Here is a 20,665-nt window from a genome sequence, read left to right as displayed (position 1 = left end):
GATTCATGGACCTAACATTCCAGGTTCTGCTTTGGCTCAGCCTCTTCATTCTTTCTGGAGCTATTTCTCTTCTCTTCTCCAGCAGCGTATCTACCATCTACCAATCTGGGGGTCTTCATCTTTCAGTGTCTTATCTTTTTGTCTTTTCATACTATTCATGGGGTTTGCAAGGCAAGAAAGCTGAAGTGCTTTGCCATTCCCTTCTCCAATGGACCACATTTTGTCAAAACGTTCCACCATGACTCATCTGTGTTGGGTGGCCCTACCCTGCCTGGCTTATAGTTTCACTGAGTTACAGAAGGCTGTAACATGTGATCCATGTGATCATTTTGGTTAGTTTTCTGGGATTGTGGTTTTCATTCTGACTGCCCTCTGATGGATGAAGATAAAAGGCTTGTGCAAGCTTCCTGATGGGAGGGACTGGCTCTGGGGAAAACTGAGTCTTGCTCTGAAGGGCAGGGCCATGCTCAATAAATCTTGAATCCAATTTTCTGCTGATGGGTGGGGCTGTGCTCCCTCCTTGTAATTTGGCCTGAGGCAGCCTATGGTCTCTAAGGTAGGGCTATATGTTTTTCCAAATCCTATAATCTCCAGATCAGCCTAATTGCTAGTGAAATTTGCTCAGTCATGTTCTACTCTTTGTGACCTCATGGACTATACCCAATATATAGGATAGATGCCCAATATATAGGACACCTACCTAGCTGGGGAGTTCATCTTTCAGTGTCACATGTTCACGGGGTTCTCAAGTGAAGAATACTGAAGTGGTTTGCCATTCTCTTCTCCAGTGCATGGACTATACTGTCCATGGAATTCTCCAGACCAGAATACTGGAGTGGGTAGCTAGCTGTTCCCTTCTCCAGGGGCTCTTCCCACTCAGGGCGCAGCACCCAGGTCTCTCACACTGCAGGCGGATTCTTTACCATCTGAGTCACCAGGGAAGTAGAATCACCCTTTTTCCTTTGTTCAGGAAGGAACTCAGACAGAGGCTACTTAATTTTATTTCGAGTTTGCAGGATCTAAGGTTTAAAATTTTCTCTTTTCAAATCTCTCATGATTTGCTGTAGACACGGTCAGGAATGGGGGTGCAGACAGATGGTTAGAGGGTCTTCTCCCGGACTTCTAGCCCTCTTTCCGCACAGGCTTCCAAGCTGGAAACCCGACGTGCTGTAAGGACTGGGTGCAGAGGCACAACACTGGATGCTCCCACCTCCCTCCGTCCCGTCTCCCCTCCCCCTCCGCCTAAGATAAAGTGCAGCTCGACAAAGATACTGCGGCTGGAAAGAACTCAGACTAGATTTACAGCCTTGCCCGGGGCTGTTGAGTCTGCCATTGGCTCGCTTTCCATTGGCTGTGGACTCTGGCACTGGGGATATAATGAGCCAGCGCGGTGCAAACAGTCAGCTAACTGTGTGGGTAACGCTCGGTGACTGAAGCCAGCTCAGCTAAGCGAAGCAGATATGAACCGAGAAGGGCAAACTCATCGAGAGGGCGTCTTCGGGACCATGGCAAATGGGTAAGGCGGGGACCAGGCCCAGGGGATCCAGGAGGACCCTGGGGAGAGGAAATGGCTATCTTTGAGCCCTGAAAACACAGCACTCTGGGTCTCGAGGGAACGAGTGCCCCGGAGATGCAGAGAGTCCTGGCTCGGAGCATGGTATCAGGGGCAAAGCAGCAGAGCGGTGGTGCGGCCGGCCCTGTAGGGCCGCCCGCGGGAATCGAGCAGGATGGCGCCACCAGAGCAGGAAGGGGACAGGTTAGTAAACCGTGGACTACTCCCTAAAGGAGCCGGTGTGTGTGTGTGTGTGCTCTGGGTCACGCACTCACTGAAGCGAGTATAGACAGAGCGTGCTTCTCCACCCACATATCGGGGAAGAGGTCTTCTCAACCCACGTGCTCGTCACTGATTACGATTCGAGAGTGTAGGGAAAGCCGCGAGGTACTTTTGGTGCCGGTATCTAGAGTTCGTCCTTCCAAGGAGAGAGTACACCTCGTCCCTCGCGAACACTTCTCTTCCCTCCAAGTTGGAGGTCCAGTGAAGTTGCCGATAGCCTCTCCAAGAAAACGAAATTCTTACTCGTGAAACTGAACAACAGTACCTTCCCATTCCCTGCCACCTCTCCCCTACCCTTACCCACCCCCCGCCCCAACCCCGCACTCCCTCGCGCCCTTGCCTTTGAAAACCTTTATTTCTGCTTTTGTCCTTGAAATCCCTACCCAGCATTAGGGATCACGGTGGCTTCAGGGTGCCCAGGGATTCGGGGCATTTTGGGGATATTGATGGCTAATGAGGAAGTCCTGTAAGCTGTGGCTCCGACGTACTTGATGAGCCAGGCTTCACAATTATTTTGCTTTCCTTTGCACCTTTTGGGGATGATATTTGATTAATTTTTTCCATCTCACTGCTTTTCTCATCTCCATCATCCTTTGACCCCAGTTCTATTGCCCCCACCCTGTCCCTTGCCCAGCTACTTGCCTGAGGGTAGCCCAGTGTATGGTAGAGTCATCTAGTTTCCAAGGCAGTACTTTTGAAAAAAATAAAAGATTTCCTCTGGAGGTTTGGTTAGTTAGTTGTGTTCAGCTCTGTCACACATCAGTCTCTCCACCTCCGTTCTTGTTTTTTTCCAGATAGGTATGAGAGAATTGGACTAGAATTGTGAGAAAAATTCCCAGTTGATTCTTGGGGGTGTCTGGTTATGTCTTTTGGTCTCTGAAAGGCAAAGGACCTTGGATCTTAATGAAGAGAAGGAAAGATGGGAGAAGGCAGGGAGGAATACAGGCAGGGGGAAGAGTTGTAAAAAAAGAAAAAAAAGGTTCAAGTTCTGTGGACCTGTACCATGATTTTATGGACTCAAAGATCTTTGGAGCTTGTTAGCAAGTTTTTAATTCATTTTCAAACAGAGCCTACACAATAGGTGAGGCCAATCACATTCCCTTGCTTTACCCTAGAGGAAAGAATTTGAAACACAAGTTAACTTGTTTAAAAAGACAAAATTGGGACTAGAATCCAGATAGAGTTCTGCTTTCTTCTAGGCCAGAATTATGAAACCTGGTTTTCGAATGAAAATTGCCTGAGGCACTTTTGTAAGAAATAGAGATTCTCCCCAGAATGATCAATCTGTAGAGGTGGGCTCCAGAGTCTGTAGTGTTCACAAGCTGCTGCTGAGAAACTTACAGTCAGTTCTCCCCCAGCTCTTGACAACCAGATTTGTGGCCTGGATTTGCTTCTTTGTGCAGTAGCTTGGTCCAGCTCCTTGGCCAACTTCTGTATCCCCTGTCATCTTGGTACCCCTGCCAGCCTTTCTACACTGAAGGTTATTATTTTATGATACCCTTGGGTTGGAAGTGAATCTCACTTTGGTTTTCCATTTTTTCCTGCTAGATTTACATATGAAGATTATCAAGACACTGCAAAATGGCTTTTGTCTCACACCAAACACTGACCTCAAGTAGCAGTGATCTGTGGTACTGGGTTAGGATGTCTGATTAACAGATTGACTCAAGCCCAGACCTTTGACTACAGTGAAATACCAAGCTTTCCAGAAAGTACAGGTACTGGCAAAGGTAAGAGGGGATGGGACTGAGGGATACTGATGGGATTGTGATGGGAGGGCAACACTTCTATACCTGATCCTGGGTATCCTCTGTAGCATTTGCCAAGCAACAACTGTTGTGAGAGAGGGAAAAAACCCATCAAGAATCGGAATGACTTTAGAAAGAAATTCCTCCAGTAGAAACATTTTAACAGACAGAGCATGTGTGTGTGTCAATGGTACTGTATGATGACATATATCCTATGCCTAATGACTCAGTTCCTTAAAGCTTTACATCACTTCCTGTAGACATCCCTTCCCACCACACATTGTGGTCAGCACATCCTCATACACCTCGCTCATTTCTTTCAGTCTGCATCCCAAGTGGAAAAAGAAGTGCCTGTAACCTCCCGGGACAAAGTCAGCCCCCCACCCCCACCCTATCCTGTGTGTTCCTACCATTCTCAGTCTCCCCAGCTCTGGCTCCAGTCCTAGAATAAGGCACACACTGCTACATTCCAGCAAATGAACACACTGACTGCCATGTTCTTGCAGACAAATACCCAGGTAATATATGAAAACACAAGAATTGCTTCACACTGACCTTTGTTGGGGGCGGGGAAGGGCCCCCTGTGCACAGTGGAGCTCTGAGGGATCTGAGGAGAGTGTATCCAGCATCTCAATAGCAGCCAGAAGCTCCAAGGCCAGACTTCCCTGGAAGTCCAGTGGCTAACATTCCACAGTTCACTGCAAGGACTGGGTTCCATCCCTGATTGAGGAAGTTTCTCATGCCAAGTGTGAAGCTTAGAGGAGGGTCAGGTGAGAAACGGCCAAGTTTACTTGGTCAAGGACAAGGGTAATTTATTTGTTAATTATTAATTTCTCAGGACTAACTACTGTTGGTTTATTATTAATTTTTCAGATTGTACCTTCCTTCCTCTTTTCCCTGGAGAGTTAAGACTTTTAACAAATATTTTTCATTCCCTTTGGAACAAGACTAGGAGACCAGAGCAGGGAGTGGCAATGGGGTTGGAGAAGGAAATAGTACAGAGAAGGGAGTGCAAAGTTTTCGGAGAGAGATAGTAGTGACTTTGGCTCCATCTGCCACTCTACCCCCAGTGACAAGGGCACTGCACTCAGTGAAAAGTGGATTAATCTTTTTAAACTTTGTCATCTTGTTTTTTATACTCTGTTTGGGTTTTCCTAACTGTATCACCTCTGCTCTATTACAGGTAACTTTTTCATATGCTCCTCAATCTCTGAGTACCCTCTGAGCTCTCCCTCTTTGTTTTGGTTCTTCTCCCAGACCATTCATTACCCTTCGAAATGTTAGATGAGAGAAATAGTAAGAATTGTTACTGTGTCTGTGTGAGGAGTTATCTTTGCAGTCCCACGCCCCTACCTGTCACATACAGGACATGTATTCCCACAGGACTATTTTGTGAGTCACAAAAAAGACTTGTATGGGTCCAATGTCAGCTCCTTTCCTTGTTCATAGCCTTTATAGGAAGCTAGGCTATACCATGAGCTGCCTTTCACCAGTGAGGTAGCATATGGCTTAGTTATGGTAATAAGAATATGCATTTTGAGAGTTTTGAAAGTTTTGGAAAAGAGGTCTATGATTACAACACTCGATGCATTCATTATTACCCACTTACTCTATTTTTACCCACTATTCTATTACCCACTTGTTTCTTTTATTCTCTTGCCTTATGTCTTTCTCATTCTTTTAAAGGTCTTTAAAAAGTAACTGGTGTATATTCGCATTAAACATCTTTAGCCCCATCGCTCTAATCTCAGAGTGTACTTGTATCTAAGTTTATGATTAATTTCTGTCTCCCCCCAGTGGCTTCCCTGGTGGCTCAGTAGTAAAGAATCCACCTGCAGTACAGGAGACCCTGGTTTAGTCTCTAAGTCGGGAAGATCCCCTGGAGAAGGGAATGGCAACCGACTCCAGTATTATTCTTGCCCAGAGAGTCCCATGGACAGAGGAGCCTGGCAGGCTATAGTCCATAGGGTCACAAAGAGCTGGACACGACTGAAGCGACTGAGCACACCCCCACCAGACTTAAAGTTTCTGAGAGTGGAGAGGATGATGTTTTCTATTGGTTAATTATACCCTCACATGTTGAACACAGTGAGTCAGGCCAGTGTAGGTGCTCAGGGGATATGTGTTGTATGAAAGCATCATTCCATGCATTTCCTTCTCTTTTCTGTATACAGTGCCAGGTCATGCTGGTCGACTGGTGTTTGGGATCTTGAATGGCAGAGCCTGTGTGATGATGCAGGGCAGGTTCCACATGTATGAAGGCTACCCGTTCTGGAAGGTAAAACAGGGGCACAAGCTTGACTGGGTCTGAAAGAAGGGAGACAGAGCTCTCTCTCCTATTTTACTACCTAGCTGATTAGGCAAGGTAGATTTTTGGTTCTCTCTCTCTTCTGTCATGATCTATGTCATGTTTATCTGCATGGGTCTATTGGTAAAATTTTAAAGAAAACTCTCTGATGTTTTATCTTTCACTTCTAAGGTGACATTCCCAGTGAGGGTTTTCCAGCTTCTGGGTGTGGAGACCCTAGTGGTCACCAACGCAGCTGGAGGGCTCAACCCCAACTTTGAGGTTGGCGATATCATGCTGATCCGTGATCACATCAACCTACCTGGTTTCAGTGGTGAGAACCCTCTCAGAGGGCCCAATGAGGAAAGGTGTCTATCCTGCTTCTTTTTGTTTAGATGGGTCAGCTTGGGAGAGCTCCCTGAATTCCATTAATCTGACATAATCCAACCTGTGCTCTAGGTTTGGAGTTCGTTTCCCTGCCATGTCTGATGCCTACGACCGGGATATGAGGCAGAAAGCTCACAGTACCTGGAAACAAATGGGGGAGCAAAGAGAGTTACAGGAAGGCACCTACGTGATGGTGGCTGGCCCCAGTTATGAGATTGTGGCAGAATGTCACCGGCTGCAGAATCTAGGGGCGGATGCTGTTGGTGAGAAGGGGAACTTGGCTGGTGGCTTCATAATGTGGGGGGACTTTTTTTGTCTTTTTTTTTTTTTTTTGGCTGCTCTGCAGGGCATGTGGGATCTTAGTTCCCCAATCAGGGATTGAATCTGCAGTCCCTGCATTGGAAGCACAGAGTCTTAAACACTGGATTGCCAGGGAACTCCCTTGACTGGGAGGCTTGCAGAGAGGATCCTGGTAAAATAGGTTGGAAAAGAGTAAAAGATTGTAGATTTAGATGATACACTGAGGGAGGGGTCTGCTTTAAGGGAAGATTGAATTAACTGACTTTAAAGGTTTGGGAGGTTTGCACTGCAGCCTCAACCCACCACCCAGCACCAAGGACTTTAACCAGTGTAATGCTAATGTGAAAACTGTCCACTGTGTGATAACTGTTTTTGATTGTTTTAACAAATATCATAAGCACCTTCTATACCTCTGGCTGGAAAATAGAATCGCAACATTAGAACTGACATTAAAATGATCACAAGCAGAAATAGAAATAAAGTATTGCAACGGTGATATTATAAGAAGTGTGTAAAGCCCCCTGAAGCCCAACTCTTTTAGGTAACACAGAGCAACCTAAGCTTGACACTAGTTTAGCTGCTTGGTTGGATGTTTTCTTAGTGTCGAATTGTCAACGAGGTGATGAATGGAGGTGAGGCTAAGGGTCATTTGGGGATTCTGACAGTTGGTTTCCCTCTTTCTTCACGTGAGGCATGAGCACAGTACCAGAAGTTATAGTTGCAAGACACTGTGGACTTCGAGTCTTTGGCTTCTCACTCATCACAAACAAGGTCATCATGGATTATGAAAGCCAGGGGAAGGCCAGTCTCGAGGAAATACTAGAGGCCGGGAAGCAAGCTGCTCAGAGATTGGGGCAGTTTGTCTCCATTCTTACGGCTAGCATTCCACTGCCAGGGCACACCAGTTAACCAGCCCCGGAGTGGGTTGGCCTCTCCATTATGGGATCCGGGGAGCTGCTGCCTATTTCAGCCCTTGGTGGAGTCACGTGCCTCTGCCTTAGGTGGCGGCAGAAAGGAGGGTCACCTTCTCTGCTTCTCCCACCAGACCTTACTGGTGCTGAGCCCTCTTCTGGTCATTTTGTCATCTCAAAATGATTTCCACTCCTATTCCTCTTCAAGAACTGGAGCCCCAGCCCTAGCACACATCCAAGGATTTGGTGCGGCCCTCGAACTCAGCATAGTAACTATTTTTTTTATATATATAAATTTATTTACTTTTAATTGGAGGTTAATTACTTTACAATATTGTATTGGTTTTGCCATACATCAGCATGAATCCACCACAGGTATACACGTGTTCCCCATCCTGAAACCCCCTTCCTCCTCCTTCCCACACTGTCCCTCTGGGTCGCCCAGTGCACCAGCCCCAAGCATCCTGTATCCTGCATTGAACTTGGACTGGTGACTCATTTCATATATGATATTATACATGTTTCAATGCCATTCTCCCAAATCATCCCACCCTCTCCGTCTCCCACAGAGACCTAAAACTGTTCTATACATCTGTGCTCTTTTGCTGTCTCGCATACAGGGTTATCATTACCATCTTTCTAAATTCCATATATATGCATTAGCATACTGTATTGATGTTTTTCTTTCTGGCTTGCTTCACTCTGTATAATAGGCTCCAGTTCCATCCACCTCATTAGAACTGATTCAAATGTATTCTTTTTACTGGCTGAGTAATACTCCATTGTGTATATGTACCACAGCTTTCTGATCCATTCATCTGCTGATGGACATCTAGGTTGTTTCCATGTGCAGCACAGGAACTATTACTGGCTTAAGATGGTCCTCTCACATTCCTCGGGGCTCAGTTCTGCCTCCTAAGAGCACTGGAGCCATAGAGGGAATAGCCTATTCCTTTTGGATTTTTATCCTATTGTATTTTGAGAATAAAGAGAAAGATGAAATAAATTTATTTTTATGTGATTTGGGATAAGGTTGGGATATGGACCGGGAGTGACATGAAACCAATCATGAGACCACATTTTGTTTGACTGTGCTTCTTAGACAGGGAAGAACTGAGATGAGGTGGTATGTGAATTCAGGGTAGGATGAAGGAAAGACAAAGAGGTGAAAGTAAGAGGAAGTGCTAGAAGATAAGGAAAGGCTAACTTCGGGCACATGATGGCTACTTCCCTCGGATCAGTCTTCCTCTGCCCCTTTGCTTTCTGGTAGTTTCTGTCTGCTCGTGAATATCTGAATTAGTTCACTGACCTCAGCTTGTGTTCCATAGTTGCCACTTCCTTGTTATGCCCTAGTTGTATTTCCTATTGATTTCCTTCGTTACCCTCACCCAAACACCTGCCATAATCCACAGCAGCCATACACTCCTTCACTCCATTCTCACAGTGCAATGGCAAATACCCTTTTCTCTGCTGCCCGCCACGCCACTGCTGATGAGAGTGCTGCCAGCCCTTGCGAGCCTGACTCATACCCTGGCCTCTTCTCTTGGAGCAGCCCTTTTCCTCCTATTGCTTTCTTCCTGGGCGTTAGCCTTCTCACTCTGCTTGATCAGAACCTCCCTGTGACGTAAGCCCAGGCATGACTCATTGGCTCACTGAACTCTTTTTTTTTTTTCACTGAACTCTTTGTGCTTATTAGCTTGCCTTCAGCTGGCTGGCATATTTGCCTTTTGAGAGAGGGTAGAGCTGGGTCAGCCTCCAATAGTGGTAACATTTCAATTAGTAGTAGTATCATATGGAAGAAAAATTTTGGCAGGAAAGCTTTCCAGAACTCTTATAAATAATCCTTTGTTTAGTAACTGACCTACTTAGCTGAATCGAACACAAAAGCATCCTGGAGGGGCACTATGACTACTCTTCCTTTCATCCATTCTTCTTTTCATCAAGTTATTGAATATTTGTTTAACACCATTAGCTAAGAGAATGTTAAGTTCAGAATGTAAAAATGGTCTTTTCCTCTCAAGGGCCTTACAGTGCCCTACAGAAATTTTGTTGTTCAGTCTCCAAGTGGTGTCCGACTCTGCAACCCCATGGACTGCAGCACACCAGGCTTCCCTGTTCTTCACTGTCTCCTGGAGTTTGCTCAGCCTCATGTCTGTTGAGTCCGTGATGTCATCCAACCAACTCATCCTCTGCTGCCCCCTTCTTTTGCCTTCCATTTTTCCAAGCATCAGGGTCTTTTCTACTGACTTGGCTTTTCACATCAGGTGGCCAAAATATTGGAGCTTCTGCTTCAGTATCAGTCCTTCCAATGGATATTCAGGATTGATTTCCTTTGGAATTGACTGGTTTTATCTTACAGTCCAAGGCACTCTCAAGAGTCTTCTCTAGCACCACAATTTGAAAGCATCAATTCTTTGGAGCTCAGCCTTCTTTATGGTCCAACTCTCACATCCATACATGACTACTGGAAAAACCAGTAGTCTTTGACTATACGGACCTTTGCCTAACTTTGATTAGACAGACCTTTTGTCAGCAAAGTGATGTCTCTGCTTTTTAATATGCTGTCTAGGTTTGTCATAGCTTTTCTTCCAAAGAGCAAGATTCTTTTAATTTCATGGTGGCACTCACTGGCTGCAGGGATTTTGGAGCCCCAGAAAATAGTCTGTCACTGTTTCCATTGTTTCCCCATCTAGTGATAGGGAAGTGATGGGACATCTGCATATCGGAAGTCATTGCTATTTCTTCAGGCAATCTTGATTCCAGCTTGCATTTCATCCAGCCCAGGATTTCATATGATGTACTCTGCATAGAAGTTAAATAAGCAGGGTGAAAATACATAGCCTTAATGTACACCTTTCCCAAGTTTGAACCAGTCTGTTGTTCCATGTCTGGTTCTAACTGTTGCTTCTTCATCCACATACAGGTTTCTGGTAAGGTGGTCTGGTATTGCCCTCTCTTCAAGAATATTCCTCAATTTGCTGTGATCCACACAGTCAAAGGCTTTGGTGTAGTCAATGAAGCAGAAGTAGGTGTTTTTCTGGAATTCTCTTGCTTTTTCTATGATCCAATGGATATTGGCAATTTGATCTCTGATTCCTTTGCCTTTATTAAATCCAGTTTGTACATCTGGAAGTTCTCAGTTCACATATTGTTGAAGTCTGACTTGAAGGATTTTGAGAACTACCTTGCTAGCATGTGAAATGAGTGCAATCGTGGGGTAGTTTGAACATTCTTTGCCATTGCCCTTTTTTGGGATTAGAATGAAAACTGACCTTTTCCAGTCTTATGGCCACTGCTGAGTTTCCCAAATTTGCTGGCATATTGAGCGCAGCACTTTCACAGCATCATCTTTTAGGATTTGAAATAGCTCAGCTAGAATTCCATCACCTTTACTAACTTTGTTAATAGTGATGTTTCCTACAGCCCACTTGACTTCGCAGTGCACCATATCTGGCTCTAGGTGAGTGACCACACTGTCATGGTTATCTGGGTCATTAAGATCTTTTTTGTATAGTTCTTCTGTGTATTCTTAACATCTCTTCTTATCTTCTTCTTTTAGTCCATACCGTTTCTGTCATTTATTGTGCCCATCTTTGCATGAAATGTTCCCCTGTTATCTCTAATTTTCTATTTTCTATGTACTCTGCATACAAGTTAAATAAGCAGGATAAAAATATATAGCCTTTTCCTACATAGAGGAGATCTCTAGCCTTTCCCATTCTATTGTTTTCCTCTGTTTCTTTGCATCATTCACTTAAGAAGGCTTTCTTATCTCTCCTTGCTATTCTTTGGAACTCTGCATTCAGATAAGTATATCTTTCCTTTTCTCCTTTGCCTTTCCCTTCTCTTCACTTCTCAGATATTTGTAAGGCCTCCTCAGACAACCATTTTGCCTTGTTGTATTTCTTTTTTGGGTATGGCTTTGATCACTGCCTCCTGTACAATGTTACAAACCTCTGTCCATAGTTCTTCAGGTACTCTTTCTATCAGATCTAATCCCTTGAATCTGTTTGTCACTTTCACTCTGTAATCGTAAGGGATTTGATCTAGGTCTGACCTGAATGGCCTAATGATTTCCCCTACTGTCGTCAATTTAAGCCTGGATTTTCCAACGGGGAGCTCATGATCTGAGCCACAGTCAGCTCCAGGTCTTGCTTTTGCTGACTGTTTAGAGCTTCTCCATCTTCAGCTGCAAATAAAATCAGAGTTTGATATTGGACATCACCATCTGGTGGTGTCCACGTGTAAAGTCATTTCTTGTGTTTAGGAAGAAAGTGTTTGCTATGACCAGTGCGTTCTCTTGTCAAAACTCTGTTAGCCTTTGCCCTGCTTCATTTTGTACTCCAAAGCCAAACTTGCCCATTACTTTTGACTTCCTACTTTTGCATTCTAATCCCCTATGATGAAAAGGACATCTTTTTTTGGTGTTAGTTCTAAAAGGTCTTGTAGGTCTTCATAGAACCAGTCAACATCAGCTTCTTCAACATTAGTGGTCAGGACATAGACTTGGATTACTGTGATATTGAATGGTTTGCCTTGGAAACGAACTGAGACCATTCTGGTCATGGTTGAGATTGCACCCAAGTATTGCATTTCACACTCTTTTGTTGACTATGAGGGCTACTTCATTTCTTCTAAGAGAGTCTTGCCCACAGTAGTTGGTCTTCCGAATTAAATTTGTCCATTCCCATTCATTTTAGTTCACTGATTCCTAAAAGATTAATGTTCACTCTTGCCATCTCCTATTTGACCACTTCCAATTTACCTTGATTCATGGACCTAACATTCCAGGTTCTGCTTTGGCTCAGCCTCTTCATTCTTTCTGGAGCTATTTCTCTTCTCTTCTCCAGCAGCGTATCTACCATCTACCAATCTGGGGGTCTTCATCTTTCAGTGTCTTATCTTTTTGTCTTTTCATACTATTCATGGGGTTTGCAAGGCAAGAAAGCTGAAGTGCTTTGCCATTCCCTTCTCCAATGGACCACATTTTGTCAAAACGTTCCACCATGACTCATCTGTGTTGGGTGGCCCTACCCTGCCTGGCTTATAGTTTCACTGAGTTACAGAAGGCTGTAACATGTGATCCATGTGATCATTTTGGTTAGTTTTCTGGGATTGTGGTTTTCATTCTGACTGCCCTCTGATGGATGAAGATAAAAGGCTTGTGCAAGCTTCCTGATGGGAGGGACTGGCTCTGGGGAAAACTGAGTCTTGCTCTGAAGGGCAGGGCCATGCTCAATAAATCTTGAATCCAATTTTCTGCTGATGGGTGGGGCTGTGCTCCCTCCTTGTAATTTGGCCTGAGGCAGCCTATGGTCTCTAAGGTAGGGCTATATGTTTTTCCAAATCCTATAATCTCCAGATCAGCCTAATTGCTAGTGAAATTTGCTCAGTCATGTTCTACTCTTTGTGACCTCATGGACTATACCCAATATATAGGATAGATGCCCAATATATAGGACACCTACCTAGCTGGGGAGTTCATCTTTCAGTGTCACATGTTCACGGGGTTCTCAAGTGAAGAATACTGAAGTGGTTTGCCATTCTCTTCTCCAGTGCATGGACTATACTGTCCATGGAATTCTCCAGACCAGAATACTGGAGTGGGTAGCTAGCTGTTCCCTTCTCCAGGGGCTCTTCCCACTCAGGGAGTAGCACCCAGGTCTCTCACACTGCAGGCGGATTCTTTACCATCTGAGTCACCAGGGAAGTAGAATCACCCTTTTTCCTTTGTTCAGGAAGGAACTCAGACAGAGGCTACTTAATTTTATTTCGAGTTTGCAGGATCTAAGGTTTAAATTTTTCTCTTTTCAAATCTCTCATGATTTGCTGTAGACACGGTCAGGAATGGGGGTGCAGACAGATGGTTAGAGGTTCTTCTTCCGAACTTCTAGCCCTGTTCCCGCACAGGCTTCCAAGCTGGAAACCCGACGTGCTGTAAGGACTGGGTGCAGAGGCACAACACTGGACGCTCCCACCTCCCTCCGTCCCGTCTCCCCTCCCACTCCGCCTAAGCTCAAGTGCAGCTGGACTGTGGCTGGAAAGAACTTCCATTAGATTTAGAGGCTTGCCCGGGGCTCTTGAGTCTGGGCGGGTCACCATGGAGACGCAGCCAATGGCTGAGTACTCGCTTGCCATTGGCTGGGGACTCTGGCGCTGGGGATATAATGAGCCAGCGCGGTGCAAACAGTCGCTGGGTGGGTAACACTCTGTTACTGGAGCCAGCTCAGCTCAGCGGAGCAGATATAAACCGAGAAGGGCAAACTCATCGAGAGGGCGTCTTCGGGACCATGGCGAATGGGTAAGGCGGGGACCAGGCCCAGGGGATCCAGGAGGACCTTGGGGAGAGGAAATGGCTATCTTCGAGCCCTGAAAACACAGCACTCTGGGTCTCGAGATTGCCAAGAGCGGGAATGAGTGCCCCGGAGATGCAGAGAGTCCTGGCTAGGAGCATGGTACCAGGGGCAAAGCAGCAGAGCAGTGGTGCGGCCGGCCCTGGCAGGGGCGCCGGCGGGAATCGAGCAGGGTGGCGCCATCAGAGCAGGAAGGGGACTGGTTAGTAAATCGTGGACTACTCCCTAAAGGACCCGGTGTTTGTGTGTGCGTGCGCTGGGCCACGCACTTACTGAAGCGAGTATAGAGAGAGCGTGCTTCTCCACCCACATGTCGGGGAAGAGGTCTTCTTAACCCATATGCTCGTCACTGATTCCGATTCGAGAGTGTAGGGAAAGCCGCGAGGTACTTTTGGCGCCCGTATCTAGAGTTCCTCCTTCCGAGGAGAGAGTACACCTCGTCCCTCGCGAACACTTCTCTTCCCTCCTAATTGGAGGTCCAATTAAGTTGCTGATGGCCTCTCCAAGAAAATGAAATTCTTACTCATGACAGATCCTTCCCATTCCCTGCCACCCCTCCCCCACCCACACATCCCACCCCGCACTCCCTCGCGCCCTTGCCTTTGAAAACCTTTATTTCTGCTTTTGTCCTTGAAATCCCTACCCAGCGTTAGGGATCACGGTGGCTTCAGGGTGCCCAGGGATTCGGGGCATTTTTGGGATATTGATGGCTAATGAGGAAGTCCTGTAAGCTGTGGCTTCGACGTGCTTGATGAGCCAGGCTTCACTACTATTTTCCTTTCCTTTGCACCTTTTGGGGGTGATATTTGATTAATATCTACCATCTCACTGCTTTTCTCATCTCCATCATCCTTTGACCCCAATTCTATTGCCTCTACCCCGTCCCTTGCCCAGCTACTTGCCTGAGGGTAGCCCAGTGTGAGTCATTGAGTTTCCAAGGCAGTACTTTTGAAAGAAAAAAAAGGTTTCCTCTGGAGGTTTGGTTAGTTAGTTGTGTTCAGCTCTGTGACACCTAGTCTCCCCACCTCCCTTCTTGTTTTTTTCCAGATAGGTATGAGAGAATTGGACTAGAATTGTGAGAAAAATTCCCAGTTGATTCTTGGGGGTGTCTGGTTATGTCTTTAGGTCTCTGAAAGGCAAAGGACCTTGGATCTTGATGAAGAGAAGGAAAGATGGGAGAAGGCAGGGAGGAAAAATACAGGCAGGGGGAAGAGTTGTAAAAAAAAGGGAAAAAAAAAAGGTTCAAGTTCTGTGGACCTGTACCATGATTTTATGGACTCAAAGATCTTTGGAGCTTGTTAGCAAGTTTTTAATTCATTTTCAAACAGAGCCTATACAATAGGTGAGGCCAATCACATTCCCTTGCTTTACCCTAGAGAAAAGAATTTGAAGCACAAGTTAACTTGCTTAAAAAGACAAAATCGGGACTAGAATCCAGATAAGAGTTCTGCTTCCCTTAGGCCAGAATTATGAAACCTGTTTTCGGATGAAAATTGCCTGAGGCACTTTTGTAAGAAATAGAGATTCTGGGGCCTCTCCCCAGAATGATCAATCTGTAGAGGTGGGCTCCAGAGTCTGTAGTGTTCACAAGCTGCTGCTGAGAAACTTACACAGTCAGTTCTCCCCCAGTTCTTGACAACCAAATTTGTGGCCTGGATTTGCTTCTTTGTGCAGTAGCTTGGTCTAGCTCCTTGGCCAACTTCTGTATCCCCTGTCATCTTGGTACCCCTGCCAGCCTTTCTACACTGAAGGTTATTATTTTATGATACCGTTGGGTTGGGAGTGAATCTCACCTTGGTTTTCCATTTTTTCCTGCTAGATATACATATGAAGATTATCAAGACACTGCAAAATGGCTTTTGTCTCATACCGAACAGCGACCTCAAGTGGCAGTGATCTGTGGTTCTGGGTTAGGAGGTCTGGTTAACAAATTGACTCAAGCCCAGACCTTTGACTACAGTGAAATACCAAACTTTCCAGAAAGTACAGGTACTGGCAAAGGGAAGGGGGGATGAGACTGACGGATACTGATGGGATTGTGATGGGAGGGCAACACTTCTATACCTGATCCTGGGTATCCTCTGTAGCATTTGCCCTGCAACAACTGTTGTGAGAGAGGGAAAAAACCCATCAAGAATCGGAATGACTTTAGAAAGAAATTCCTCCAGTAGAAACATTTTAACAGACAGAGCATGTGTGTGTGTCAATGGTACTGTATGATGACATATTTCCTGTGCCTAATGACTCAGTTCCTAAAGCTTTACATCACTTCCTATAGACATCCTTTCCCCCCACACATTGTGGTCAGCACATCTTCATACACCTCGCTCATTTCTTTCAGTCTGCATCCCAAGTGGAAAAAGAAGTGCCTGTAACCTCCCGGGACAAAGTCAGCCCCCCACCCCCACCCTATCCTGTGTGTTCCTACCATTCTCAGTCTCCCCAGCTCTGGCTCCAGTCCTAGAATAAGGCACACACTGCTACATTCCAGCAAATGAACACACTGACTGCCATGTTCTTGCAGACAAATACCCAGGTAATATATGAAAACACAAGAATTGCTTCACACTGACCTTTGTTGGGGGCGGGGAAGGGCCCCCTGTGCACAGTGGAGCTCTGAGGGATCTGAGGAGAGTGTATCCAGCATCTCAATAGCAGCCAGAAGCTCCAAGGCCAGACTTCCCTGGAAGTCCAGTGGCTAACATTCCACAGTTCACTGCAAGGACTGGGTTCCATCCCTGATTGAGGAAGTTTCTCATGCCAAGTGTGAGGCTTAGAGGAGGGTCAGGTGAGAAATGGCCAAGTTTACTTGGTCAAGGACAAGGGTAGTTTATTTGGTTTAATTATTAATTTCTCAGGACTAACTTCTGTTGGTTTATTATTAATTTTAAACTTTGTCAACTTATTTTTTATATACTATTTGGGTTTTCCTAACTGTATCACCTCTGCTCTATTACAGGTAACTTTTTCATATGCTCCTCAATCTCTGAGTACCCTCTGAGCTCTCCCTCTTTGTTTTGGTTCTTCTCCCAGACCATTCATTCCCTTCAGAAATGTTAGATGAGAGAAATAGTAAGAATTGTTACTGTGTCTGTGTGAGGAGTTATCTTTGCAGTCCCACGCCCCTACCTGTCACATACAGGACATGTATTCCCACAGGACTATTTTGTGAGTCACAAAAAAGATTTGTATGGGTCCAATGTCAGCCCCTTTCCTTGTTCATAGCCTTTTTAGGAAGCTAGGCTATACCATGAGCTGCCTTTCACGAGTGAGGAAGCATATAGCTTAGTTATGTTCATAAGAATATGCATTTTGAGAGTTTTGAAAATTTTGGAAAAGAGGTCTATGACTACAACACTCGATGCATTCATTATTACCTACTTACTCTATTTTTACCCACTATTCTATTACCCACTTATTTCTTTTATTCTCTTGCCTTATGTCTTTCTCATTCTTTTAAAGGTCTTTAAAAAGTAACTGGTGTATATTCACATTAAACATCTTTGCCCCCATCGCTGTAATCTCAGAGTGTACTTGTATCTAAGTTTATGATTAATTTCTGTCTCCCCCCAGTGGCTTCCCTGGTGGCTCAGTAGTAAAGAATCCACCTGCAGTACAGGAGACCCTGGTTTAGTCTCTAAGTCGGGAAGATCCCCTGGAGGAGGGAATGGCAACCGACTCCAGTATTATTCTTGCCCAGAGAGTCCCATGGACAGAGGAGCCTGGCAGGCTATAGTCCATAGGGTCACAAAGAGCTGGACACGACTGAAGCGACTGAGCACACCCCCACCAGACTTAAAGTTTCTGAGAGTGGAGAGGATGATGTTTTCTATTGGTTAATTATACCCTCACATGTTGAACACAGTGAGTCAGGCCAGTGTAGGTGCTCAGGGGATATGTGTTGTATGAAAGCATCATTCCATGCATTTCCTTCTCTTTTCTGTATACAGTGCCAGGTCATGCTGGTCGACTGGTGTTTGGGATCTTGAATGGCAGAGCCTGTGTGATGATGCAGGGCAGGTTCCACATGTATGAAGGCTATCCGTTTTGGAAGGTAAAACAGGGGCACAAGCCTGACTGGGTCTGAAAGAAGGGAGATAGAGCTCTCTCTCCTATTTTACTACCTAGCTGATTAGGCAAGGTAGATTTTTGGTTCTCTCCTTTCTCTTCTTTCATGATGTATGTCATGTTTATCTGCATGGGTCTATTGGTAAAATTTTAAAGAAAACTCTCTGATGTTTTATCTTTCACTTCTAAGGTGACATTCCCAGTGAGGGTTTTCCGGCTTCTGGGTGTGGAGACCCTAGTGGTCACCAACGCAGCTGGAGGGCTCAACCCCAACTTTGAGGTTGGCGATATCATGCTGATCCGTGATCACATCAACCTACCTGGTTTCAGTGGTGAGAACCCTCTCAGAGGGCCCAATGAGGAAAGGTATCTATCCTGCTTCTTTTTGTTTAGATGGGTCAGCTTGGGAGAGCTCCCTGAATTCCATTAATCTGACATAATCCAACCTGTGCTCTAGGTTTGGAGTTCGTTTCCCTGCCATGTCTGATGCCTACGACCGGGATATGAGGCAGAAAGCTCACAGTACCTGGAAACAAATGGGGGAGCAAAGAGAGTTACAGGAAGGCACCTACGTGATGTTGGGGGGTCCCAATTTTGAGACTGTGGCAGAGTGTCGCCTGCTGCGGAATCTAGGGGCAGATGCTGTTGGTGAGAAGGGGAACTTGGCTGGTGGCTTCATAATTTTGGGAGACTTTTTTGTTTTGTTTTGTTTTTGGCTGCTCTGCAGGGCATGTGGGATCTTAGTTCCCCAATCAGGGATTGAATCTGCAGTCCCTGCATTGGAAGCACAGAGTCTTAAACACCGGATTGCCAGGGAACTCCCTTGACTGGGAGGCTTGCAGAGAGGATCCTGGTAAAATAGGTTGGAAAAGAGTAAAAGATTGTAGATTTAGATGATACACTGAGGGAGGGGTCTGCTTTAAGGGAAGGTTGAATTTACTGACTTTAAAGGTGATTGGGAGGTTTGCACTATAGCCTCAACCCACCACCCAGCACCAAGGACTTTAACCAGTGTAATGCTAATGTGAAAACTGTCCACTGTGTGATAACTGTTTTTGATGGTTTTAGCAAATATCATAGGCACCTTCTATACCTCTGGCTGGAAAATAGAATTGCAACATTAGAACTAACATTAAAATGATCACAAGCAGAGATAGAAATAAAGTATTGCAACGGTGATATTATAAGAAGTGTGTAAAGCCCCCTGAAGCCCAACTCTTTTAGGTAACACAGAACAACCTAAGCTTGACACTAGTTTAGCTGCTCCATTGGATGTTTTCTTAGTGTCGAATTGTCAACGAGGTGATGGATGGAGGTGAGGCTAAGGGTCATTTGGGGATTCTGACAGTTGGTTTCCCTCTTTCTTCACGTCAGGAATGGAGGTGAGGCTAAGGGTCATTTGGGGATTCTAACAGTTGGTTTCCCTCTTTCTTCACGTCAGGCATGAGCACAGTACCAGAAGTTATAGTCGCAAGACACTGTGGACTTCGAGTCTTTGGCTTCTCACTCATCACAAACAAGGTCATCATGGATTATGAAAGCCAGGGGAAGGCCAATCATGAGGAAGTACTAGAGGCTGGGAAGCAAGCTGCACAGAAATTAGAGCAGTTTGTCTCCCTTCTTATGGCTAGCATTCCAGTGTCAGGGCACACCGGTTAACCAGCCCCGGAGTGGGTTGGCCTCTCCATTATGGGATCTGGGGAGCTGCTGCCTATTTCAGCCCTTGCTGGAGTCACGTGCCTCTGCCTTAGGTGGCGGCAGAAAGGAGGGTCACCTTCCCTGCTTCTTCCACCAGACCTTACTGGTGCTGAGCCCTCTTCTGGTCATTTTGTCATCTCAAAATGATTTCCACTCCTATTCCTCTTCAAGAACTGGAGCCCCAACCCTAGCACACATCCAAGGATTTAGTTTGGGGCCCTCAAACTCAGCACAGGAACTATTACTGGCTTAAGATGATTCTTTCACATTCCTCGGAGCTCAGTTCTGCCTCCTCAGAGCATGGGCGACCATACAGGGAAGAGCCTATTGCTTTTGGATTTTTATGCTATTGTATTTTGAATAAAGACAAAGATGAAGTAATTTCTTCATTTTTATGTGATTTGGGATAAGGTTGGCATATGGACCGAGAGTGACATGAAACCAATCATAAGACCACATTTTGTTCGACTCTGTGCTTCTCAGACAGCGAAGAACTGAGATGAGGTGGTATGTGAATTCAGGGTAGGATGAAGCAAAGGCAAAGAGGTGAAAGTGAGAGGAAGTGCTAGAAGATAAGGAAAGGCTAACTTCGGGCACATAATGGCTACTTCCCTTGGATCAGTCTTCCTCTGCCCCTTTGCTTTCTGGTAGTTTCTGTCTACTCATGAATATCTGAATTAGTTCACTGACCTCAGCTTGTGTTCCATAGTTGCCACTTCCTTGTTATGCCCTAGTTGTATTTCCTATTGATTTCCTTCAGTTCCCTCACCCGAACACCTGCCATAATTCACAGCAGCCATACACTCCTTCACTCCATTCTCACAGTGCAATGACAAATACCCTTTTCTCTGCTGCCCGCCACGCCACTGCTGATGAGAGTGCTGCCAGCCCTTGTGAGGCTGACTCATACCCTGGCCTCTTCTCTTGGAGCAGCCCTTTTCCTCCTATTGCTTTCTTCCTGGGCGTTAGCCTTCTCACTCTGCTTGATCAGAACCTCCCTGTGACGTAAGCCCAGGCATGACTCGTTGGCTCACTGAACTCTGTGTGCTTATTAGCTTGCCTTCAGCTGGCTGGCATGT

At 45.6% G+C, this 20,665-nt stretch overlaps 3 protein-coding genes across 3 annotated transcripts in view; all 3 read left to right on the top strand.

Annotated features, from left to right (window-relative positions):
- The first annotated feature begins 1,402 nt into the window (after positions 1 to 1,402).
- Positions 1,403 to 8,473, top strand: LOC790312 (purine nucleoside phosphorylase). The gene is given in 6 exon segments (XM_002690745.7): positions 1,403 to 1,516; positions 3,383 to 3,552; positions 5,757 to 5,860; positions 6,062 to 6,237; positions 6,329 to 6,519; positions 7,248 to 8,473. Coding segments are annotated over 6 exon segments (915 nt in total). The 5' UTR covers positions 1,403 to 1,460; the 3' UTR covers positions 7,466 to 8,473.
- A 5,198-nt stretch (positions 8,474 to 13,671) lies between these two features.
- On the top strand, positions 13,672 to 19,967 carry PNP (purine nucleoside phosphorylase). The gene is given in 6 exon segments (NM_001007818.1): positions 13,672 to 13,768; positions 15,640 to 15,809; positions 17,771 to 17,874; positions 18,079 to 18,254; positions 18,346 to 18,536; positions 19,330 to 19,967. Coding segments are annotated over 6 exon segments (870 nt in total). The 5' UTR covers positions 13,672 to 13,757; the 3' UTR covers positions 19,548 to 19,967.
- RNASE10 (ribonuclease A family member 10 (inactive)) overlaps positions 15,722 to 20,665 on the top strand; it is a 43,496-nt gene continuing 38,552 nt past the window's right edge. Inside the window, exon 1 of the mRNA XM_059890794.1 lies at positions 15,722 to 15,809. The gene's annotated coding sequence lies outside the window, so the exon portion shown is untranslated. The remainder of the gene's footprint in view (positions 15,810 to 20,665) is intronic.

Source organism: Bos taurus, chromosome 10, assembly GCF_002263795.3.
Source record: "Bos taurus isolate L1 Dominette 01449 registration number 42190680 breed Hereford chromosome 10, ARS-UCD2.0, whole genome shotgun sequence".
Lineage (NCBI taxonomy): Eukaryota > Metazoa > Chordata > Mammalia > Artiodactyla > Bovidae > Bos > Bos taurus.
Note: the sequence above shows the minus strand (reverse complement) of the source record. Positions and strands in the feature narration are given on the sequence as shown.